This window comes from Chamaea fasciata, unplaced genomic scaffold (genome assembly GCF_029207755.1).
Source record: "Chamaea fasciata isolate MVZ Bird 193981 ecotype frontalis unplaced genomic scaffold, bChaFas1.0.hap1 SCAF_11, whole genome shotgun sequence".
In the NCBI taxonomy this organism is placed as follows: Eukaryota; Metazoa; Chordata; class Aves; order Passeriformes; family Sylviidae; genus Chamaea; species Chamaea fasciata.
Genome location: NW_027094096.1, coordinates 4,979,386 through 4,996,073, shown reverse-complemented (window position 1 = coordinate 4,996,073; position 16,688 = coordinate 4,979,386). Strand labels below are relative to the sequence as shown.

Here is a 16,688-nt window from a genome sequence, read left to right as displayed (position 1 = left end):
ATGAATGAAAAACGTTCCGGGCGGAGCCAGGCAAATCTCGCCTCGCCCATTGGTCGCCTCCGCCCCCGCCCACTCAGCCGGTCTCAATGGTGCTCGGCGGAGCGGCGCGCGGGCGGGCGCGGGGCGACCCTACAGCCAATCAGGTGGCGCGGGCGGCGGAGCGGCGGGCCCCCATTGGCCGGCGCGGAGGGTAAACAAGCGGCGAGGGGCGGGGCGCGGCGGAGGCCGCTGGTTCGGGGGCTGCGGGCCGGCGCAGAGCGGCAGCGCGGTGCCCGGGCTCGGAGAGGCGCCGCTCCATCCCCGGCCCCGCTCCCGGCTCGCCCCGCCGCCGCTGAGGCTGCGGCGCCCCGGCCGGGTACGTGGGGGCCTGGCGGCGGGGCGCAGCGCGGCCGGGGCCCGGGCCCGGGGCGGGGGCGGTGTTTATGAATGGCGCGGGCCGCGCGGTGTGAATGGCGGGGGGCGCGCGCGAGCGGGCGCTCGAGTGCGCGCTCGGGGGAGAAGCGGGCGGGGGGGGCGGAGTTTATGAATGGGGCGCGCGGGGCGGCGTGGGAACGAGCCCGGCTGCGGCGCGGCCCCGCAGCGCCGAGCGCGGTGAGGGGCGGGGGGAGGGAAGGGAAGGGAGGACGAGGCGAAGCGAAGAGGAGAGAAGCGCGGCCCGCCCCGCTGCCTCCTCCCGCTGCCTCCTCCCGCTCCCACGGCGCGTGATGTCACGGCCGTTTCTATAGAAATTAGGTGACATCACGAGCCGGGGGGCTGCGACCCGCCACGGCAGGAGCGGGCCGGCTCCCCGGGGAGGCGTGGCGGCCGCGCACCCGCACCGAGCCAGCCCCGGGGGTGGCAGGGGCCAGGCTCTGACCCCTCCCCCTCGCCGTCCCCTCCATCCCCCCAGCCGCGCACCTGCCGGAGCCCGGGCGGGACCCCCCTTCCCGGGCCGGCGTCGATGCTGAGCGGGCCGGGGGCACTGCCCGCTTCGCCCGCACCATGGACGGCTTCTACGACCAGCAGGTTCCCTTCATGGGCCCCGGGGTAAGTTTGCCCACCCTGATCCCTGCCGACTCCTTCCTCCCCGAGCTTGGGGGCACCCCTTACCCATCCTTGGGAGTGCCCCTCTTGTCCTTGGGGGCACCCCCAGCCTCGGGGAGTGCCGCCCTCATGGGCAGCTGTCACCCTGTTCCTTGCAGAAGTCCTGCACAGAGGAGGGCCGAGGCCGGCCGGGGTCCGATAGGAAAAGGAAATTTTTGGAGACCGACCTGGCCCATGACTCGGAAGGTAGGCAGGGCTGGCCCGGGCGGCCTCACGGCCCCGTGAGACCACTTGCCTCGCGTTCGTCCTTTTAGAAATAATCCTGCAAATAATGGCAGTTTTATTTATTCTTCTGTGGAGCGCTTAAGTCTTTCACTCTGTTCCAGAGCTCTTCCAGGATCTCAGCCAGCTCCAAGAGGCCTGGCTAGCTGAAGGCAAGTCTTCACCCCCGCCTATTGCCGTGTAAAATCTCTCAGCGAGCATCTTTTTGAGAACTGACAACGCCATAAACCCACTTTTTCTGTTTGTTTTTTTTTAGCTCAGGTCCCCGATGACGAACAATTTGTCCCAGATTTCCAGTCTGACAATTGTAAGTGATTGTTCCGGGTTTTTGTTCTCCGGGGGTAGATGTTTGGGCGCCTGTGCAAACATTTGCACTGGGTTTGGAGTTGCTTCCTTGGGAAAGCAGTTGTTCCTGGGGCTGAAACGTGAAATCATGGGCTTTTGGGGGAAAGCACGTGCAGTTTGGGTTCATGGAGATGAAATGTGCAATGTCCTGTCTTTTGTTAGTGGGGAAAATTATGGCCAAATGCATGGAAATATCTCTGAACTGCTCTCTGGGTTCCTCTGAGACGTGATGCTTGCTCGTAGTGAGCTGGATTCGCTTCTAAATACTCCTTTTCCTTTTCAAGTGGAAGAGATAACCCGTGCTGGGCTGCTTGGTTAGCCACAATCTCTGCAGTTTCTAGAGCTCTTTGGAGTCCTGGCCCAGCGCTGTTGGCAAGAGCGAGCCTGAGCGGTGAAACTTGAGCCGCTTTAAGCAGCATTAATCACTGGCAAAGCGAGCGTCTTTAAAAGGAGGCCAGTGAAAATGCAGTCCCTCGTGAATTGCATAAGAGCAGGAGTTGGTTCTGAGCCGTGCTGCCTTGCCAGAGAGGGTTAGTGGCGAGGGCAGGGGCCGGGGAGCGGCGCGTGGGGCTTGCGCAGCTCCGGGCGTCGAAGGGTCGGTGTGGAGGAGGACGGGGGCGGAATCAGGATGTTTTGAGTTGTTACCTGGCAAACACAAGTGGTAGCTTGGTGTCGGTGGCTGGGTTTTGCTGCCGAGCCAGGCAGCTACGGAACTCGGAAGGGAATCAAGTTTAGCCTGCAGTCGAACAGATTTTTCATTCCGGCTTTGTCACGGCATGCAGCGGGGTATCTCCTCCGACAGCAAATGCATGTTAATTATTGCTCTGTGCTTACTTCGGAGTGGGAAAGTTGCCATTAAGCCGGTCCAGACAGCCCAAGTTTCAGATGTGTTTTTTTCCCTGTCTCCCCTGAGATAAAAGGCGAGCCTGGAGTCAGAAACACAACGGTCTGTTGACATCCCCAGCACAGCCCAGCAGCTCTTGCTCGGAGCAGTAGAAACTGCAGTGTGCGTGGGAGGGTGGCTCTTGAAGCTGAAGCTGTTTCCAGTGCCTTTTGGCAGTCTCTTTTTCCTTGTAACCTGAAGAGCTCAGAGAGGAGAGACAAACTTTTCTGGGTGATGCAGGAAAAAGAGGAGAAGAAAACAGGCGTTTATTTGGTCAGGACTCCTAAAACGTTCTCATCTGCTCAGCCTGTGGACCTGGTGTTGAACCAACTTTGTCGCTTGAAAGATCTGCCTGCATGACTGCCTCCAGCAATAACCTTCCTTCACTTTTCTGGGGAGAGAAAGCAAAGGTTTCTTTTGCTACTGCAGTGCTGGCTGTGGGGGGACTCAGACTGAGGCAGGGGGAATGGGAAGCCCAGCTCTTGCATCCCTGCACTAGAGAGAGTTTACAGAGGGAACAAACTCCAGTTTTGAACCATGTGCCACGTAGAAAGGGAGAGAAGGACGGCTCTGATACAGCTGTGGTCTGCACCCAGCTTTCACTAGCAGGGACATGCTGCCTTCCTGGACTGGCAGTCACACTGGAGTTCAGCATCCGTTGGCTTCTGGGGAAAGGTAAATTCCCTCCTTAGTCCCTGCGGATGTTTGTTGGACTCTGTTTCTGCAGTTGTGTGGCTCCACGCCTTTTCCTTGAGGAAACTGCTGCTCTCTTGTCCTGAGCAAACCTCAATCTTGTGCCCCATCCTGCATTCCCAGGGCCAAGCTTCCTTGGTACAGCAGCAAAAAGGGACGCACCAGGCTCAGTTTGGACCCCACTGCAATGGGGAACATTGTCACGTGTGCCACATGGAGTCTTGGAGACGCTGGGAACTGCAGCATCTTAATAAAACCCCCTCATAGCTGCCTGCATCTCTGCTACTGCCTACTCCCTGTTCCCAATTCCATAGCCAAGATCCCTGGCAGACAGGGTCTCAAAGTTGGCGCTTGGTAGTAAAATAATCTGGAGGGCAGTGGGTCACTGTGCTGGGGAAAAAATCCCGCTGCAAGGAAAGCAAGGCTACCCCAGATGAGGGATGCATTGTTCTTAGTGCCCTGGACCAAGTGGCAAGAGGCCAGGTTCAGTGCTTGCAATTTGCCCAGGGAAGTGGTGGATCCTTCCAGGAGAGCAAGGAGGCTGTGGTGACTCCACAGAACTCACACCATGCTGGCTCTCCTGCTGCACCCCTGGCTGGGCATGGGTGTGAGTCCTGTGGCCAGGGGTGTACATACAGTGTTATGCCTCCACTGATCGTTTAAGTACCTGGGAAGTGATGGGATCATGCTGAGGAGATCAAGCACCACAAGAAGTGATTTTTATTTCCAGGGTATCTGTGGCCTCCCTGCTCAGGCAGCACGTGGCAGCAGCCACAGGCAAGGCACGGAGTTTCTTACACACCAAAATGAAAGAGGGAGGTTTGTTTGTGAGGAAGAGTTGTTTAAACAAAGGAAAGTAGGATCCTGGCTTCTATTTCTGACTCCTCTCCTGGTGTGACCTTGGGTGCGTCCTGTAGTGCCGGGGGATGGCGGGGTAGGCACAGAGCTCTGCACCCAGGTGACAGCTTGAGTGGGTGCCAGTGTCCCTGGGCTGGAACTGGTGGTTTGGTTTCCTTCCCCTTGGTTCTCCAAGCTTAGTCTCACAGAGGTCCAATCATGCTGATGGGTGAGAATAACCTGCCCTGTCCTCCACCAAGGGATTCACTGGGAATTCAAGGCCTCGAGTGGCTTTGTGGTGTCACCCTTTTCCAGGGGAGATTTCTGATGGTTGGCATTAGGGGCATTTCCAGTTTGACTGCTTGTATGGCCCTAGGAGGGTTTGCCTGAGCCTCCCCTCCTGGCTGGGCACAGCAGTGGCACGTGTGGCTGGTCCCTTGCCTGGCCTCCCCAGGGCCCTTCCATCTCTGGTGGCTAAAGCAGCCCAGGGGGGCTGCCAGGCACCCATGGGTGTCCTCGCTGCTGCTGTGGCTCACCCTTGGCGTGGATCTGCTGATGCATCTTCTCCAGCCCCGTCTGTAGTTGAGCTGCTCCCTCTGAGTATTTTTATATAATTTTTTAGCTTTTAATTATAGTGCCGAGGGCAGGACCGGAAAGGGTAAAAGTGCTTGTGCACCCGGCATTCCTTTGAGGTGCTGGGGCAGGGCAGCTCCTCCCACCTGGCTGCTCACTGCTGGGACCCAAACCCAGCTCCTTCCCCCCAAAAAGCTGCACCACTGGCCTCAGTGCCCCCCGGACTCCTGCAGCCCCGCTGACCGTGAGCTTGGCTGAGGAGCACGTCGTGCTGAGCAGCGCCGGCCGGCCCCGCAGTGTTTGTGTAAGGAATCCAAACGTCGCACACAGTCCGGGCTTGGACAGCTGGTCTCTGTTAGGATCTTAAGGCTCATTTCCCTTTTTTTTTGAATGGCAGTGCTAAGCTCTGGGGAAATTTTTCCTTTCTTTTTTTTTTCCCTCCCTCAGCCACATGAATGGAGCACTACGAAGTGTTTGTGAATGGAGGGTGGTGCCTGCGCAGGGACTGGAGCCTTTTTTTTTTTTTTTTTTTTTTTTTTTTTTTTTTTTTTTTTTTTTTTTTTCCTTCAATGAATAACCAGACCCCATTGTACGACTGGCGGAAAAACAACTCGCTCCAACAACACGGAGCCTGTTCGGGAGAACCATGCCCGCGATAGGCAGCTGGAGCTCTTCCAAAGCCAGTTCCCCTTTGCTTTCCCATGGCTCGTGGGGTGCCTGTGCTTTGCCACTGCCATGCTTGGCCCCCTTTTAAGGCTGGAAATGCTGAGAGTGGCAAAACCTCGCTGGGGAGGGGGGAAGGAGGAGTGGGATAAATCCGGCTTGGGAGCCGGTGGAAGGCGTGTGGGGGGCTGTGCTGGCTCAGCGCTGGGCTTTGTGTTTCAAATCCTTCTCGGGGAGGGGGGGGGGGGTTTATGCCCTTGGTACCAGCTGTACTGAGGCCTTGCGAGGGGGGGATGGGTAGAAAGGGGAGTCAGCAGCTCTTTAAAGGTTTTGACAAATTAGGGGAGCAGCTAATTACCTGGCAAGCTGTGAACAGTTGTCCTGGAGCTATTTGCTCCTCTCCAGTGTAGCTGGGCTGTGTTTAGGCTTCGCATGAAGCTAATACTCCACTTCCGATTAGTCTTGGCTCTCCTCTGAGGCACTATTTAGGTACAGATCTCTGAGGCGCTTTCCCTTTCCTAGGGCGCCTGCTTTTAGAAATTAATTAGCTTAAGCATATATTACTCAGTTTATAATTATATATAGCAAGTGAGCTTGGGAGTGGGTGGAGAGGATTTGGGTTTAATGGGATGTTTGTCACTTGAGCCCGTACAATTGTGGGACCCTAGGACTAGATCCCATTGGACCACCTCAGCTGCGGGAAGGTGGATCCCGCTTAAAATCTCTGCAAGTGCCCTGTGAGGGCAAGTGGGTTGCTGTTTATGAGGTCTTGGATCTCCAGTCTGTCAAGTCCCCTCACCCCTTGCTCCGTGTCTCAGGGAGGCAGCCGCTGCCTGCTCTGCTCCACTTGCTGAGGGGCTGGTGGGCGGCACGTGTCTCATCTAAGGCTGTTTTTAGCTGCCTGTGCCCCTCTCGCAGCCCAGCTGGGAGCGATTCCCCTTCTGAGATCAATGTCCTGGGCTGCTGAGACTGTCCCAGCTCTGCCCTGCCCCGCCACCCTGGCTCACATCTCCACTAGTGCTGGGGTCTGTCAGGGCACCGTATCACCCTGGTTCAGTTGCCCAGTGCTCCCAGGGCATCATTCAGCGCCTTATTCCCGAGCAAAGAGCTGATGCTTGCAGGGGTGATGTCCCCACCGCCCTTTGTCCCGTGGGTGAGCCTGTATCCTCCTCGCTGTCCTTGCAGTGGTCCTGCACGCCCCACCTCCGGCCAAGATCAAGCGGGAGCTGCCCAGCCCGTCCTCGGAGCTGTCATCCTGCAGCCACGAGCAGGCTCTCTGTGCCGGCTATGGGGACAAGTGCCTCTACAACTGCTGGTAGGTAGCGCGGGAACACCGCTGCCTGCGGAGCCCTCGGGGGCTCTGCTCCACGCGGTGCCGTCCCCCCCCACCGTCGGTGTCACCATCAGCCCCTCTCCCTCGGCAGTGCCTACGACAGGAAACCCCCCGCCGGGTTCAAGCCATTAACGCCGCCCGCCACGCCGGTGTCCCCTGCACACCCCGGGGCGGCCCCGGCCGTGCCAGCGGCGGCGGCCCACGGCGCGGCCCCGGCCCCGCACGCCCTGCAGGAGCCGCGGCAGCAGCAGCAGCCGCCCTTCGCCGTGCCGCGCCCGCCAATGCACATGCCAAAGATGATGTCTGAGAACCAATACCCAGCAGAGCACAGGTAAGGCGGCGCCCTGGCCTGCCCAGGGAACACAGGAGTCCTCTGGGGCTGTATGGGCACTCCTGGGGTGGGTGGGTGGTCTGAAAGGGTGGGGGAGAAGGAGAAATGCTCCTGCCTTTGTCCCCATACTGCTGTAATTGCAGTTGGTGGGCCAGATGTTGTTGCCAGTGGTCCCACGTGGCAAAGCTTGCCACTTCTTACTGGGATCTTGTGGCACTTTGTCCTGCTAACTGGGAACTGCTCCTTCCGATCCCTGAACATTGAGCAGAGCCTTTGCCTCCCTCTTGGGAAAGGCAAGGGAGGCAGAGGCTGACTCCTGCATCCAACAGGTTGCCCCTGTTCCGACAGGTGATGGTCCTGAGTCAGGGCTCTGCTCTCCTCATTCCCACCCACTGTAGCTCTGCCTCCCAAGCCGAGCCCCGCTGGTCTATGGAGCTGTGACCATCTCTGTCCTGCCCACGTGCACTGCGGGCCGGGGGTGGTCCAGAGCTCCTCCAGGCACTGCATGGCATCACCATGGTTTTGTGGGCTGTGGTGGGAGACCCCTGTTCCCTCTTTCCTCTCCAAGCTGTGGCTTCATTCCCCATCACTCCCGCATCCCTGGAGGCTCTGTCAGTCCCTTCCCTCACCCTGGGTTTGCCCCTATGGGTGCTCTCAGTAGGTGCTCTGCTTGTGGCCTCTGGATGTCCTTTGCTGTGACAGCCACTGTGTCACCCCTGTGGGCACGGGACAAGATGTGGCATCCTGGCAAAGGCCATGCAGTGGGGCCAAGGAAGCCCTTGGAATGTGCCCACAGCAGGCAAGCATCCCTCCCCAGCAAAGCGGGGCTCCGTGTGACCTTCAGGCTGTGCAGGGGGCTGGCTGCGACCCCTTGGGAAGCACTGTGCCAGCACGGGGCTTGGGTTTCATTCAGGAAGGGCAGAGGGACATGGCTCGGAAATGGAGTAATCCCAGCCCGGCAGCTGGGACAGCTCGGGTTACAAAGCCAAATGGTGCAAGGCCGGCTGAGAGGAGCCGGCACGGAGATCCAAGATCACCTTTCAAGGTGCCGGAGGACGAGGGGATGTGGCAGCACCCCCTCGAGATGGTCCCTCATCCATGGCCACCAGCAGAAGCCTTGCTCTCGGAGCAGTGGTGGCAGCACCACGGAGCTGAAAATAGTGCTCCCTGCTGTCGAGTTCAAGGTTTAATCCCAGCTGCGCAGGCGGATTAGCAGCCGGCTGGAGCTGCGGAGTGGATTTGGCTTTGCGTAAGCGCCCACCCATGCACAGCATCCCTGGCCCCTGCCCCCCACGCTGGGGACAGATTTTACTGCTTTACAGAGATAGGAGTGTTGGGGACTGGTTTTTTATTCCTTTTCTCAGTCCTCTGCAGATAGCTGAAGGCCAGAGCGCTTTAGTGATGGCCCATGTGGTACCCTGCTGTCCCATCTTGGGGTCCTCAGTGCTTAGAGGGGCACAGGGCTTCTCAGCACCCCACTGGGTCCCCATGGGATGAGCCCCTGTGGTGGCTGTGCTTCTGAGGAACCATCCCAGCCTGCTGTGGGTGCACCCCAGGCTGAAGGCTGTCAGGCGGTTCTGCTTTGCGGTGGGAGCCGGCGGCAGGGCTGACACCCGCTCCTCAGTAATGCCACGTCCTTCTCCCCCAGGTTTCAGAGGCAGCTGTCTGAGCCCTGCCACCCCTTCCCGCCGCAGGCCGGGGTCCCGGGGGACAGCCGCCCCCTCTACCACCGGCAGCTGTCGGAGCCCCTGGGCCCTGCTGCCCCCCGCCCCCCTCAGGGATTCAAGCAGGAGTACCACGACCCTCTCTACGAGCACGGCGGCCCTGGCCTGCCCGGTCCCCCCGGCCACAGCTTCCAGCCCCCCATGGGCATCAAGCAGGAGCCCCGGGACTACTGCATTGACTCAGGTGGGTGTCCAGTCTCTACACCTGTGACACTGCCAGGAGCAGAGCGTCTCTGCCATCAGCGTGGCAGCAGAGGCAGGGTTGAGCCTCAGGCAGTGGATGCTGTGTCACCCTGGAGCTCCCGTGGTGCTGGGGTGCTGCTTTGCCTTTTTCTTTCCTCCTTTTCCAGATAGAGCAGGCATTCACCTGATGTCAGTGGTGTGGTCAGTGCCATAACCACAGACTGGGGTGCCCCACAGCCCCTGGTGGGTCCCTCCTTTGCTCTGGCCCAGGGCCAGCTGTGATTGCTGGCTGCTGGACCCTACCAGCATCACGGAAAAATCCTCTAATCGCCTTAGGACCTAAAAATACCCCAACCTCGGGATGGAGGGTGGCACAGCCAAGCAGATGGTAGGGGAGGTGCAGCAGTGCCTCCCTTCATGTTGGGCCTGTGAAAACTCGAGCTGACTTAGCCCATGCTCCAGTCTAAATTCCAGTGCCACCCCAAATCATAGTGGGGTTTTTTTTTCTCCAGTGTTGAGGGTGGATGTAGTGGACCAGGGAGCCTGGGGAAGGGAGGAAGGTTCCCAGACTTCACTGCAGGACGTGCTTGGGGTTAAAGAATATGCTGCCAAACCCGTGGTGGCACCCACAGGGTTTACGACCTTAATGTAATTTCCTTTCCCCCCTCAGAAGTGCCTAACTGCCAGTCCTCGTACCTACAGGGGAATGTCTTCCCCAACAGCCATGACGGTGAGTGACTCTCCCACTCTCCCCCCTGTCCTGGCCCCATCCCACCCCTCACCTGTGGTGGGCAGCACTCCCTGGGCACCCAGAAAACACCCACGAGAGCACCATGGGGCCCGTGAGAGCTGCATGCAGCCCCGGCACCAGCCCCAAAAGCAGCCAGCAGCCCTTGTGAGTGTGCTGTGAGGGCATGGCAGCACTGTGTAATCTGGGATAATGTGCCTGACAGAGCTGCTAACAGCGTTTGGGAGCAGTGAGGGGGGCTCAGCCACTGAAGTAGCTGGGAATCGGTCTGCTCCCAGAGCTGTGGATGGGGTCCTGTGGTGGATTCTGCCAAGCCAGGGTTTTTTGGGGTCCAGCCAGGGTAGTGGAGGGGTCCTATGCTCACGAAGGGTCTCTTCCCCACAGGATTTTCATATGAAAAGGACACACGATTGTATTTTGATGACACATGCGTGGTACCCGAGAGGCTGGAGGGTAAGAATCTGGCCCCAGAGGAGGCCTGCAGGGGAACTGGGGCTCACGGAGGGTGTGGGGATGCTGGGATCTGCTTATAAAGCCAAGCAGTGCTGGCATGGTACTCCTGAGAGCTGCTGAGCATCATCCCACGTAGCAACTTGGCATCACTGCCGTGTTCCATCTCTGTCCCTGACACCTACCTGCCTGCAGCACCATCCCCAGCACCTCTCCCCTCTTCCACCCCATAGCCTGCTCCTGCTTAGGTGTCTCGGCACGGGGATGATCCACGTTGTTGTACATGTCTGCTGCCGGTGACACAGCCTGAGAGAGGGGCAGATCCAGGATGTTTACCCAGGTGTCTTTTGTGTGAGCAGGTAAAGTGAAGCAGGAGCCCACCCTGTACCGTGAGGGCCCTCCCTACCAGCGGCGTGGGTCCCTGCAGCTCTGGCAGTTCTTGGTCACCCTCCTGGATGACCCTGCCAATGCCCACTTCATCGCTTGGACCGGCCGGGGCATGGAGTTCAAGCTGATCGAGCCTGAGGAGGTATGAGAGATCCTGCCCTGGAGCTGGGGGATGCCTGTGGGGATGCAGGACTGGGCTGAATCCTTCCCATGCAACAGAACCTCCCCGCTCATGTTTGAGGCGAGACACGTGTCTCTACTCTCCAGTCAGCTGTAGAAATTTGCCTTTAGGATTTCCCACTGCCTCTTGGTGTGGCATGTGCTGGCTCCTGAGGCTGGCAGTGGTCACCAGGCATGGCGGTGTTGCCTCTGTGCTGTGCCTTGCTGAGTTCTGCTGCTCTGCCACGGCCCCCTCCTTCCCGAGCTGCTCCCATCCTGGGTTTCCACAGCAGCTCGGTGCTGGCGCGCTGCTGTGCCGGAACCACGCGGCTCCATGGGAGGGTGACACAGAGGAAGGAGCTGCTCGGGGAGTAATTGGGAGCAGCTGTGGCCAGCACCGAGCTGCGCATTGTGGGTAATCACCCATAATGTCTCTTGCGCCATGCATGGAAATTGTGGTGTTTTGAAGCAGCTCTTTTGGCAGGCTCTCCCTAATGAAATGACTTTTGATTTGGCCCGTGATCTGGCGGTGGCTGTGTGGTTGCAGCCGGAGCATTTATCATGGCAGGCGGGGAACCGCTCCCAGACCACAGTGACACCTTCGCTCCAGCTGCCCCAGGCCCCTCAAACGAGCCTCTAGCCTGCATTTCAGTTATGTTTTCCTTTGAGGATCCCCGTTGAAGCCCTGGCTTGGAGCCCTGGTGGCTGCCACCTCTCTCCCCGTAGGTAGCACGGCGCTGGGGCATCCAGAAGAACCGACCAGCCATGAACTACGACAAGCTCAGCCGCTCCCTGCGCTACTACTACGAGAAGGGCATCATGCAGAAGGTAAGTGACCCCACAGCAGGGTGTGACCATCCCCTGCCATCCCAGGGCGTGGCAGGAGAGGGATGTGAGGTGTGCAGTGCTTCCCCAGGGCAGGGGTGATGTTCTGGGCACCTCTCACACCTGTCTCCTCCCCGCAGGTTGCCGGCGAGCGGTACGTCTATAAATTCGTCTGTGACCCCGACGCCCTGTTCTCCATGGCCTATCCCGACAACCAGCGCCCTTTCCTGAAGACGGAGCCGGACTGCCCGGTGCCGGAGGAGGAGACGGTGCCGCTGACACACTTTGAGGACAGCCCGGCGTTCCTCCTGGAGAGGGATCCCTGTGGCAGCCTTCCCTACGCGGAGGGCTTCGCCTACTGACTCGGCCGGCCGGCAGAGCCACTGGCACTAGCGCATCCACCTGGGGCAAACACGGTTTTCTAAAAAGAGTATTTTTTGGCTGTCCGTAAGGAGAGAAAACAAACAAACAAAACAAGCCCAACGACAAACAGCATGGGTGCACACGCAAATTCGAGGAATTTAAAACGCCCCACGTGTGTTGCTGCCGAATTCCCACCCTTCCTTTCCAAGGGCTAGTGCACAGGACTGCCCGTGGCTGGCACCTCCTGCCATGCATCAGTGTGATGATGTCCTGGGGCGCCGGGAGCCTGGAGCTGCAGGCTCTCCCCCCGGGCTGGGCTGCGTGGCTCCCGAGCCAATTGTCACGACAATCTGCTTTGCATCGAGCACAATCCGCGTAGCTGCCTTGTGTGGTGGAAAGGGCTTTGATTTGCACAGAGAGGAGGGATGCGGGGGGGCCGCCTGGGCCAGCACCCCGGGGCTGATGTGCGCAGCATCCTACCCCAACCCCGAGGAGCCTTCTGCCTTCTTCCCCAGCCCCCTCCCCCATATAACCTGTTGTTCCCATAGAACCTCCTCCTGCATCCTCTCCGTGCCCTCGAATCCTCCCCAGCTCTGGCTCTGGGCCATGGGTTGCATTTTGGGGGAGGAGACCCTGACACTAACTCCCTCTTGGGTTGTTTGTTTTTTTTTTTGGGATGTTTTAGGAAAATACTAAAGGTTTCTAAACTGATTTTTGTAGATTTTTTGTATTTTAAGGCAAAGCTATTTTTTGCAGCTCGGCTGCTGTCCCTGGAGCCCCCTGGGGACACCCCCATGGCTTTCCTGGTGGCAGGGGGAGCCCTCGATGCCCGTGGCTTCCTGGGATGGCTGCTGAAGGATCTGGTCCACTCCATTTCACTGCTCCAGTCCTCTTTCCCAGGGGAGCCAGGGCTGAATCCTGATACTGGCTCAGCTGTGCTCCCCCTGCTTGGCATGGCCTTGGAGCTGGGCTGTAAAGTTGAGGTGGGCAGGGATGGGGGGGTCCCTTCCTCAGTACCCCACTTCCCTCCAGCTCCTCCCACCCCTCGCTGCACCTCCTAACACTCCTCCACCACTCATATATCCATACCTGCCTCCCCTGCACCAGGCTACATGTTTTGTTGTAAATGCTGTATAGGAATTTTTTCTCTTCTTTAGTTAGCTTCGGTTGGAATTTTTGTTTGGGTTTTTTTCTTGTTTCTGCTGGGTTTTTTTGGTTTTTGTTTTTTTTTTTTTTTTTTTTTTGTCTGATTCTTTTTTTTTTGGGAAGTATGAAGATTAACTCTACAACGACTTGGTTGCTCTCCCCATGGTGGCTGCAGTGGCCTGTACCCATGGGGAGCATTTGGTTTTGGGATCCCCACCTTGGGGACAGGTTTTTAACCATTTGCTTGGTGTGGCAGGTCTGCAGTGCAGAAGGAGTTAATCTGAGGACTGATTTGAAATATCTTTATTCAAGCAGGGCTATGTATCTCCTGCAAAGCTGCATTACATTCTGTACTGTGTACAATAAAGGATCTTGCTTCCTGTTCCTCCCTGATTGCCTGGGCTCCTGCTTTGCCTGTGCCGTGGGATGCTGCCTGGCCTGGGAGGAGCCCCTGGATGTGCTTGTGGGGGCTGTAGTGATCCAGGCTACAGCCCATCATTTGGGGCCTGCAGCATGGTGTGTCTGGAGCTGGGACCAAGTCACCAAGGCTGCCCTCAGTCCCCCTGCCCTCTCCCCGGTTCTGGATTTGTTGCTCCTGGGTGTGGATACTGCCATGGCTTTCACGAAGCCACATCCTATGAGAGGATTCATTTGGAATGGGGGTGGCTTCTGCCCAGTAGGTGCAATTTAATATTGCTTCTTCCCAGGATTTCTCAGTGGGTCCTCCACTCTCCTGGAAACTCAAGCACCTGCCATCAAGCAGGGCTAAAGCTGGTGGGCACCTCTCAGAAAAGAGCCCTCCACAAGCTACTGGCAGCGGTCCCCCCACTGTCTCCATTTTTAGGCTGGGAAGAATTCAGGTTTTGCAAAAAGATGATGGAGGTGGGTGGAGGGCAAGGGCTGTTCTGTGAGGATTTGATTCAGCTGAAGGGTCTGTGTTTCTCCTGCTAGGCTGGAGAAAAACTCAAACACCTCAGACCTGCCCACTTCCATTGGCCTCAATTTTAGCTGAGCTGAGCCAGGGGCGTCCACAGGCTCCCAGCCCATCCCATGCAGGGGCTTGGTGTGATGCTGCTGGAGATATTCTGACACCTCTGCTCTTCCAGTTTATTTTTACTGCCCAGCCAAACCCCATCCCTAGATGTGGCAGTGGAGAGATGAAATGTCCTTATGTGCCATGATGCTTTTTTCACACCCACCCCACCTCACCTGGATCCACTCCTGGCTGCCAGCCACATTGCTAATGGGTCCTTAAGCTGCTCTTCCATCATGCCTGAAGTATTAAGCTGCATGGAGAAGCGTGGCTGTCTCCCAGTCCAGGCAGGGCAAAGCAGGATCTAAGGCACCCAGCAAAACCAATTCATCCGGCATGAAGCCTTGAAGGAGCTACCCTACCCCATCCCCTTTTTATTTTCCTCAAAGCTCTATCCTCTGCCCAAGACTGCAAACCCCAGGTGCTCTGAGCTCCAGACAGTGCCTGGTAATCCCACCTCGCTGGGGATTTCAGCAGACTGAGTCCTGGTGCTCAGGATGGAGCAAGGGGAAAATGGGGCCACCGGCAGCGCGGCCGGCGGGCAGATGGCCAAGGGTGGTGGAGATCTGAACCCGGTGCAGAGATGTGGGACAAATTATGGATGGTGAGGATGAGGATGAGCAGATAAGGCAAAGCCTTTCAAAGCCTTCATCAACCATCTCGTCACACCACAATCCTGATCCTGGCCCTGCAAATCTTACTGTGGGCAGGGCTGGGGCCCCGAGAGGATCTCTCACGCTGCTCTTACCGAAGGGAGAGGTTAGGAAGAGGTGTTTTGCTATTCCAATTTGTCAGTGTGGCTCAGGCCCCAAAGAGTTTGATACCACACTGGCTTTTATTACTTAGGACACCAAGAATTTGCTCCTCATTTGATCCTGCTGTGCATCACCCCTCCCTCTCCTCATGCTCCATGCAGAGGGGATGGAGCTGCCTTGGGTGCCTGGTCCCACTTGTCCCCACCCTGAAGGTGAGGGACAAGCCACACCTGCTCAGTGTCCTGGCTGCAGCCTCCCAGGGATGGGGGCAAGAGCTCCCAGGCAGACCAGGGGCTGGACTAGCATTTGCCAGGAGCTGGGGAGACAGGGGAAGCAGGTGGGGAAGCATGCATGCTCCCTTCTCACCTCCTGCCCCATCAGATGCTGCTTCCAGGCACGGGGATGTGCCCTTTTAGGACACACTCCAGCATGCCACGGGATGGGGAGCCTAGCTGGGGAGCACTGCTGCAACTGCCACCACTGCCCCCAGGAGCAGGGATGGCTCAGGCTACCACTGCTCCTTCCCCAGGACTGACCACCTTGGTCCCCTCCTCCCATATTCCCACACCATTTGCCTCCTGCCTTCCTCCTGCTCCTCCCAGCCACTGGGGAGGATGAAGAGGAGTGAGCAGAGATGGTGAATGATGAAGCATCATTTTGGGGACTGGGAAAAATCTTGGTGCTGGTGTCCAACCCTGTCTCCAATCCTCCAGCTCAAAGCTTCCACCTCTGTGTGGTGGTTGTGGACAAGAGCCCATCAGCAGTTCATGGTGAACAGCCATCTGTGACACTGGGTAAGCAGACAATAAAATGGCAGCTGGTATTGAATGGGGACAAACGTGGTTTTTCCTATTTTCTTCTTTTCACAGTCTTTAAAATGTGCCCCAAGTTACCCCCTCCCTGGAATGAGAGTTTGGAGTTACCAGACGGTCCAAGAGGCACAGGTTAAAAATCATTTGGAAAAGAGGAGCCTGTAAAAGGGAGAGCATCATTACAACCCTTTCCACATCCATAATTCATGGAGTACGTTTTTGCTCTCCCTGTCTCGGAAGCATATAGCAGGACTGGAAAATGTTCAAAAAGCAACGGAGACAGCCAAGGGTCTGCTATGGCTCTTACATGGGAGTGTATAAATAGTCTGGCACTTCCGACTGGGGCAGGATTTGTGGCTCAGGGGCTTCATATTTAATAGCCCATGACGGAGTTTTCCGCTGCTGCCTGGAAGAGCATTTTGGGGAAGAATTACTGCCCACGCAGCTTGTTCTTCTGGCAGGACTGACAAGCCCAGCATTTGAGAGTAGAGGTGCTGCATGGCCCACCAAGGGCAGTGAGACACAGCTCCCACCTGGCCCATGTCCCACTGCCCACCACGGTGGCCTCATGTCCGTGCTGGACAGCTGGTTTCACCAGGGAGGCAGGTCACATCACAGCAGCTCCTCTCTTCCCCAGCTCTTCAAATACTCAGTGTTTTCAGTAAGTGGGTTGATTTGGCTCTTAAACACCTGGAGCAACATGAGTGGCTCCATGTGTGGAGCCAACTTCAATGAGTCAGCTCCAGAAAAAAAACAAACAAAAACAGCCACACCAAAACAAAACAACCAAAAAAAAAAAAAAAAAATCAAGCAAAGATCTGGGCTGGTGAGTAAGGAAAAGTGAGGAACTTCCAGCCAGGGGTGTGCAGGCCACCCAGCTCCCTTCACACTGGTCTGGCACCACCTCGTGGATGTCCATCTGCTGCTTCTTCTGGGGTTTTTGTAGCACATCTGCAGAGGTCTTTGGTATCCAAATGTGGTTCATATCTGTGGGCTGGACACTGTGGCAGGGAGGACTTCAGCCACAGCTTGTTTCCCACGGCTTCTCTCTGCCTTGTGCTGCCTTTCCTGGGAGATGTGGGTCTGTATTACTGACTCCAAGCCTCCCACTCCTGGGCAGGGAGACCAGTGACCCCACCT

At 57.5% G+C, this 16,688-nt stretch overlaps 1 protein-coding gene across 1 annotated transcript; it reads left to right on the top strand.

Moving 5' to 3' along the window:
* On the top strand, window positions 1-13,333 carry ETV5 (ETS variant transcription factor 5). Its single transcript, XM_066194056.1, has 13 exons — window positions 1-355; window positions 890-1,026; window positions 1,182-1,269; window positions 1,410-1,457; window positions 1,562-1,612; window positions 6,485-6,614; window positions 6,724-6,963; window positions 8,612-8,871; window positions 9,541-9,600; window positions 10,003-10,071; window positions 10,428-10,597; window positions 11,341-11,442; window positions 11,580-13,333. Exons 1-13 carry the CDS (start codon window positions 1-3, stop codon window positions 11,799-11,801), a joined length of 1,932 nt encoding a protein of 643 aa, XP_066050153.1. The 3' UTR covers window positions 11,802-13,333.
* The last annotated feature ends 3,355 nt before the right edge of the window (window positions 13,334-16,688 follow it).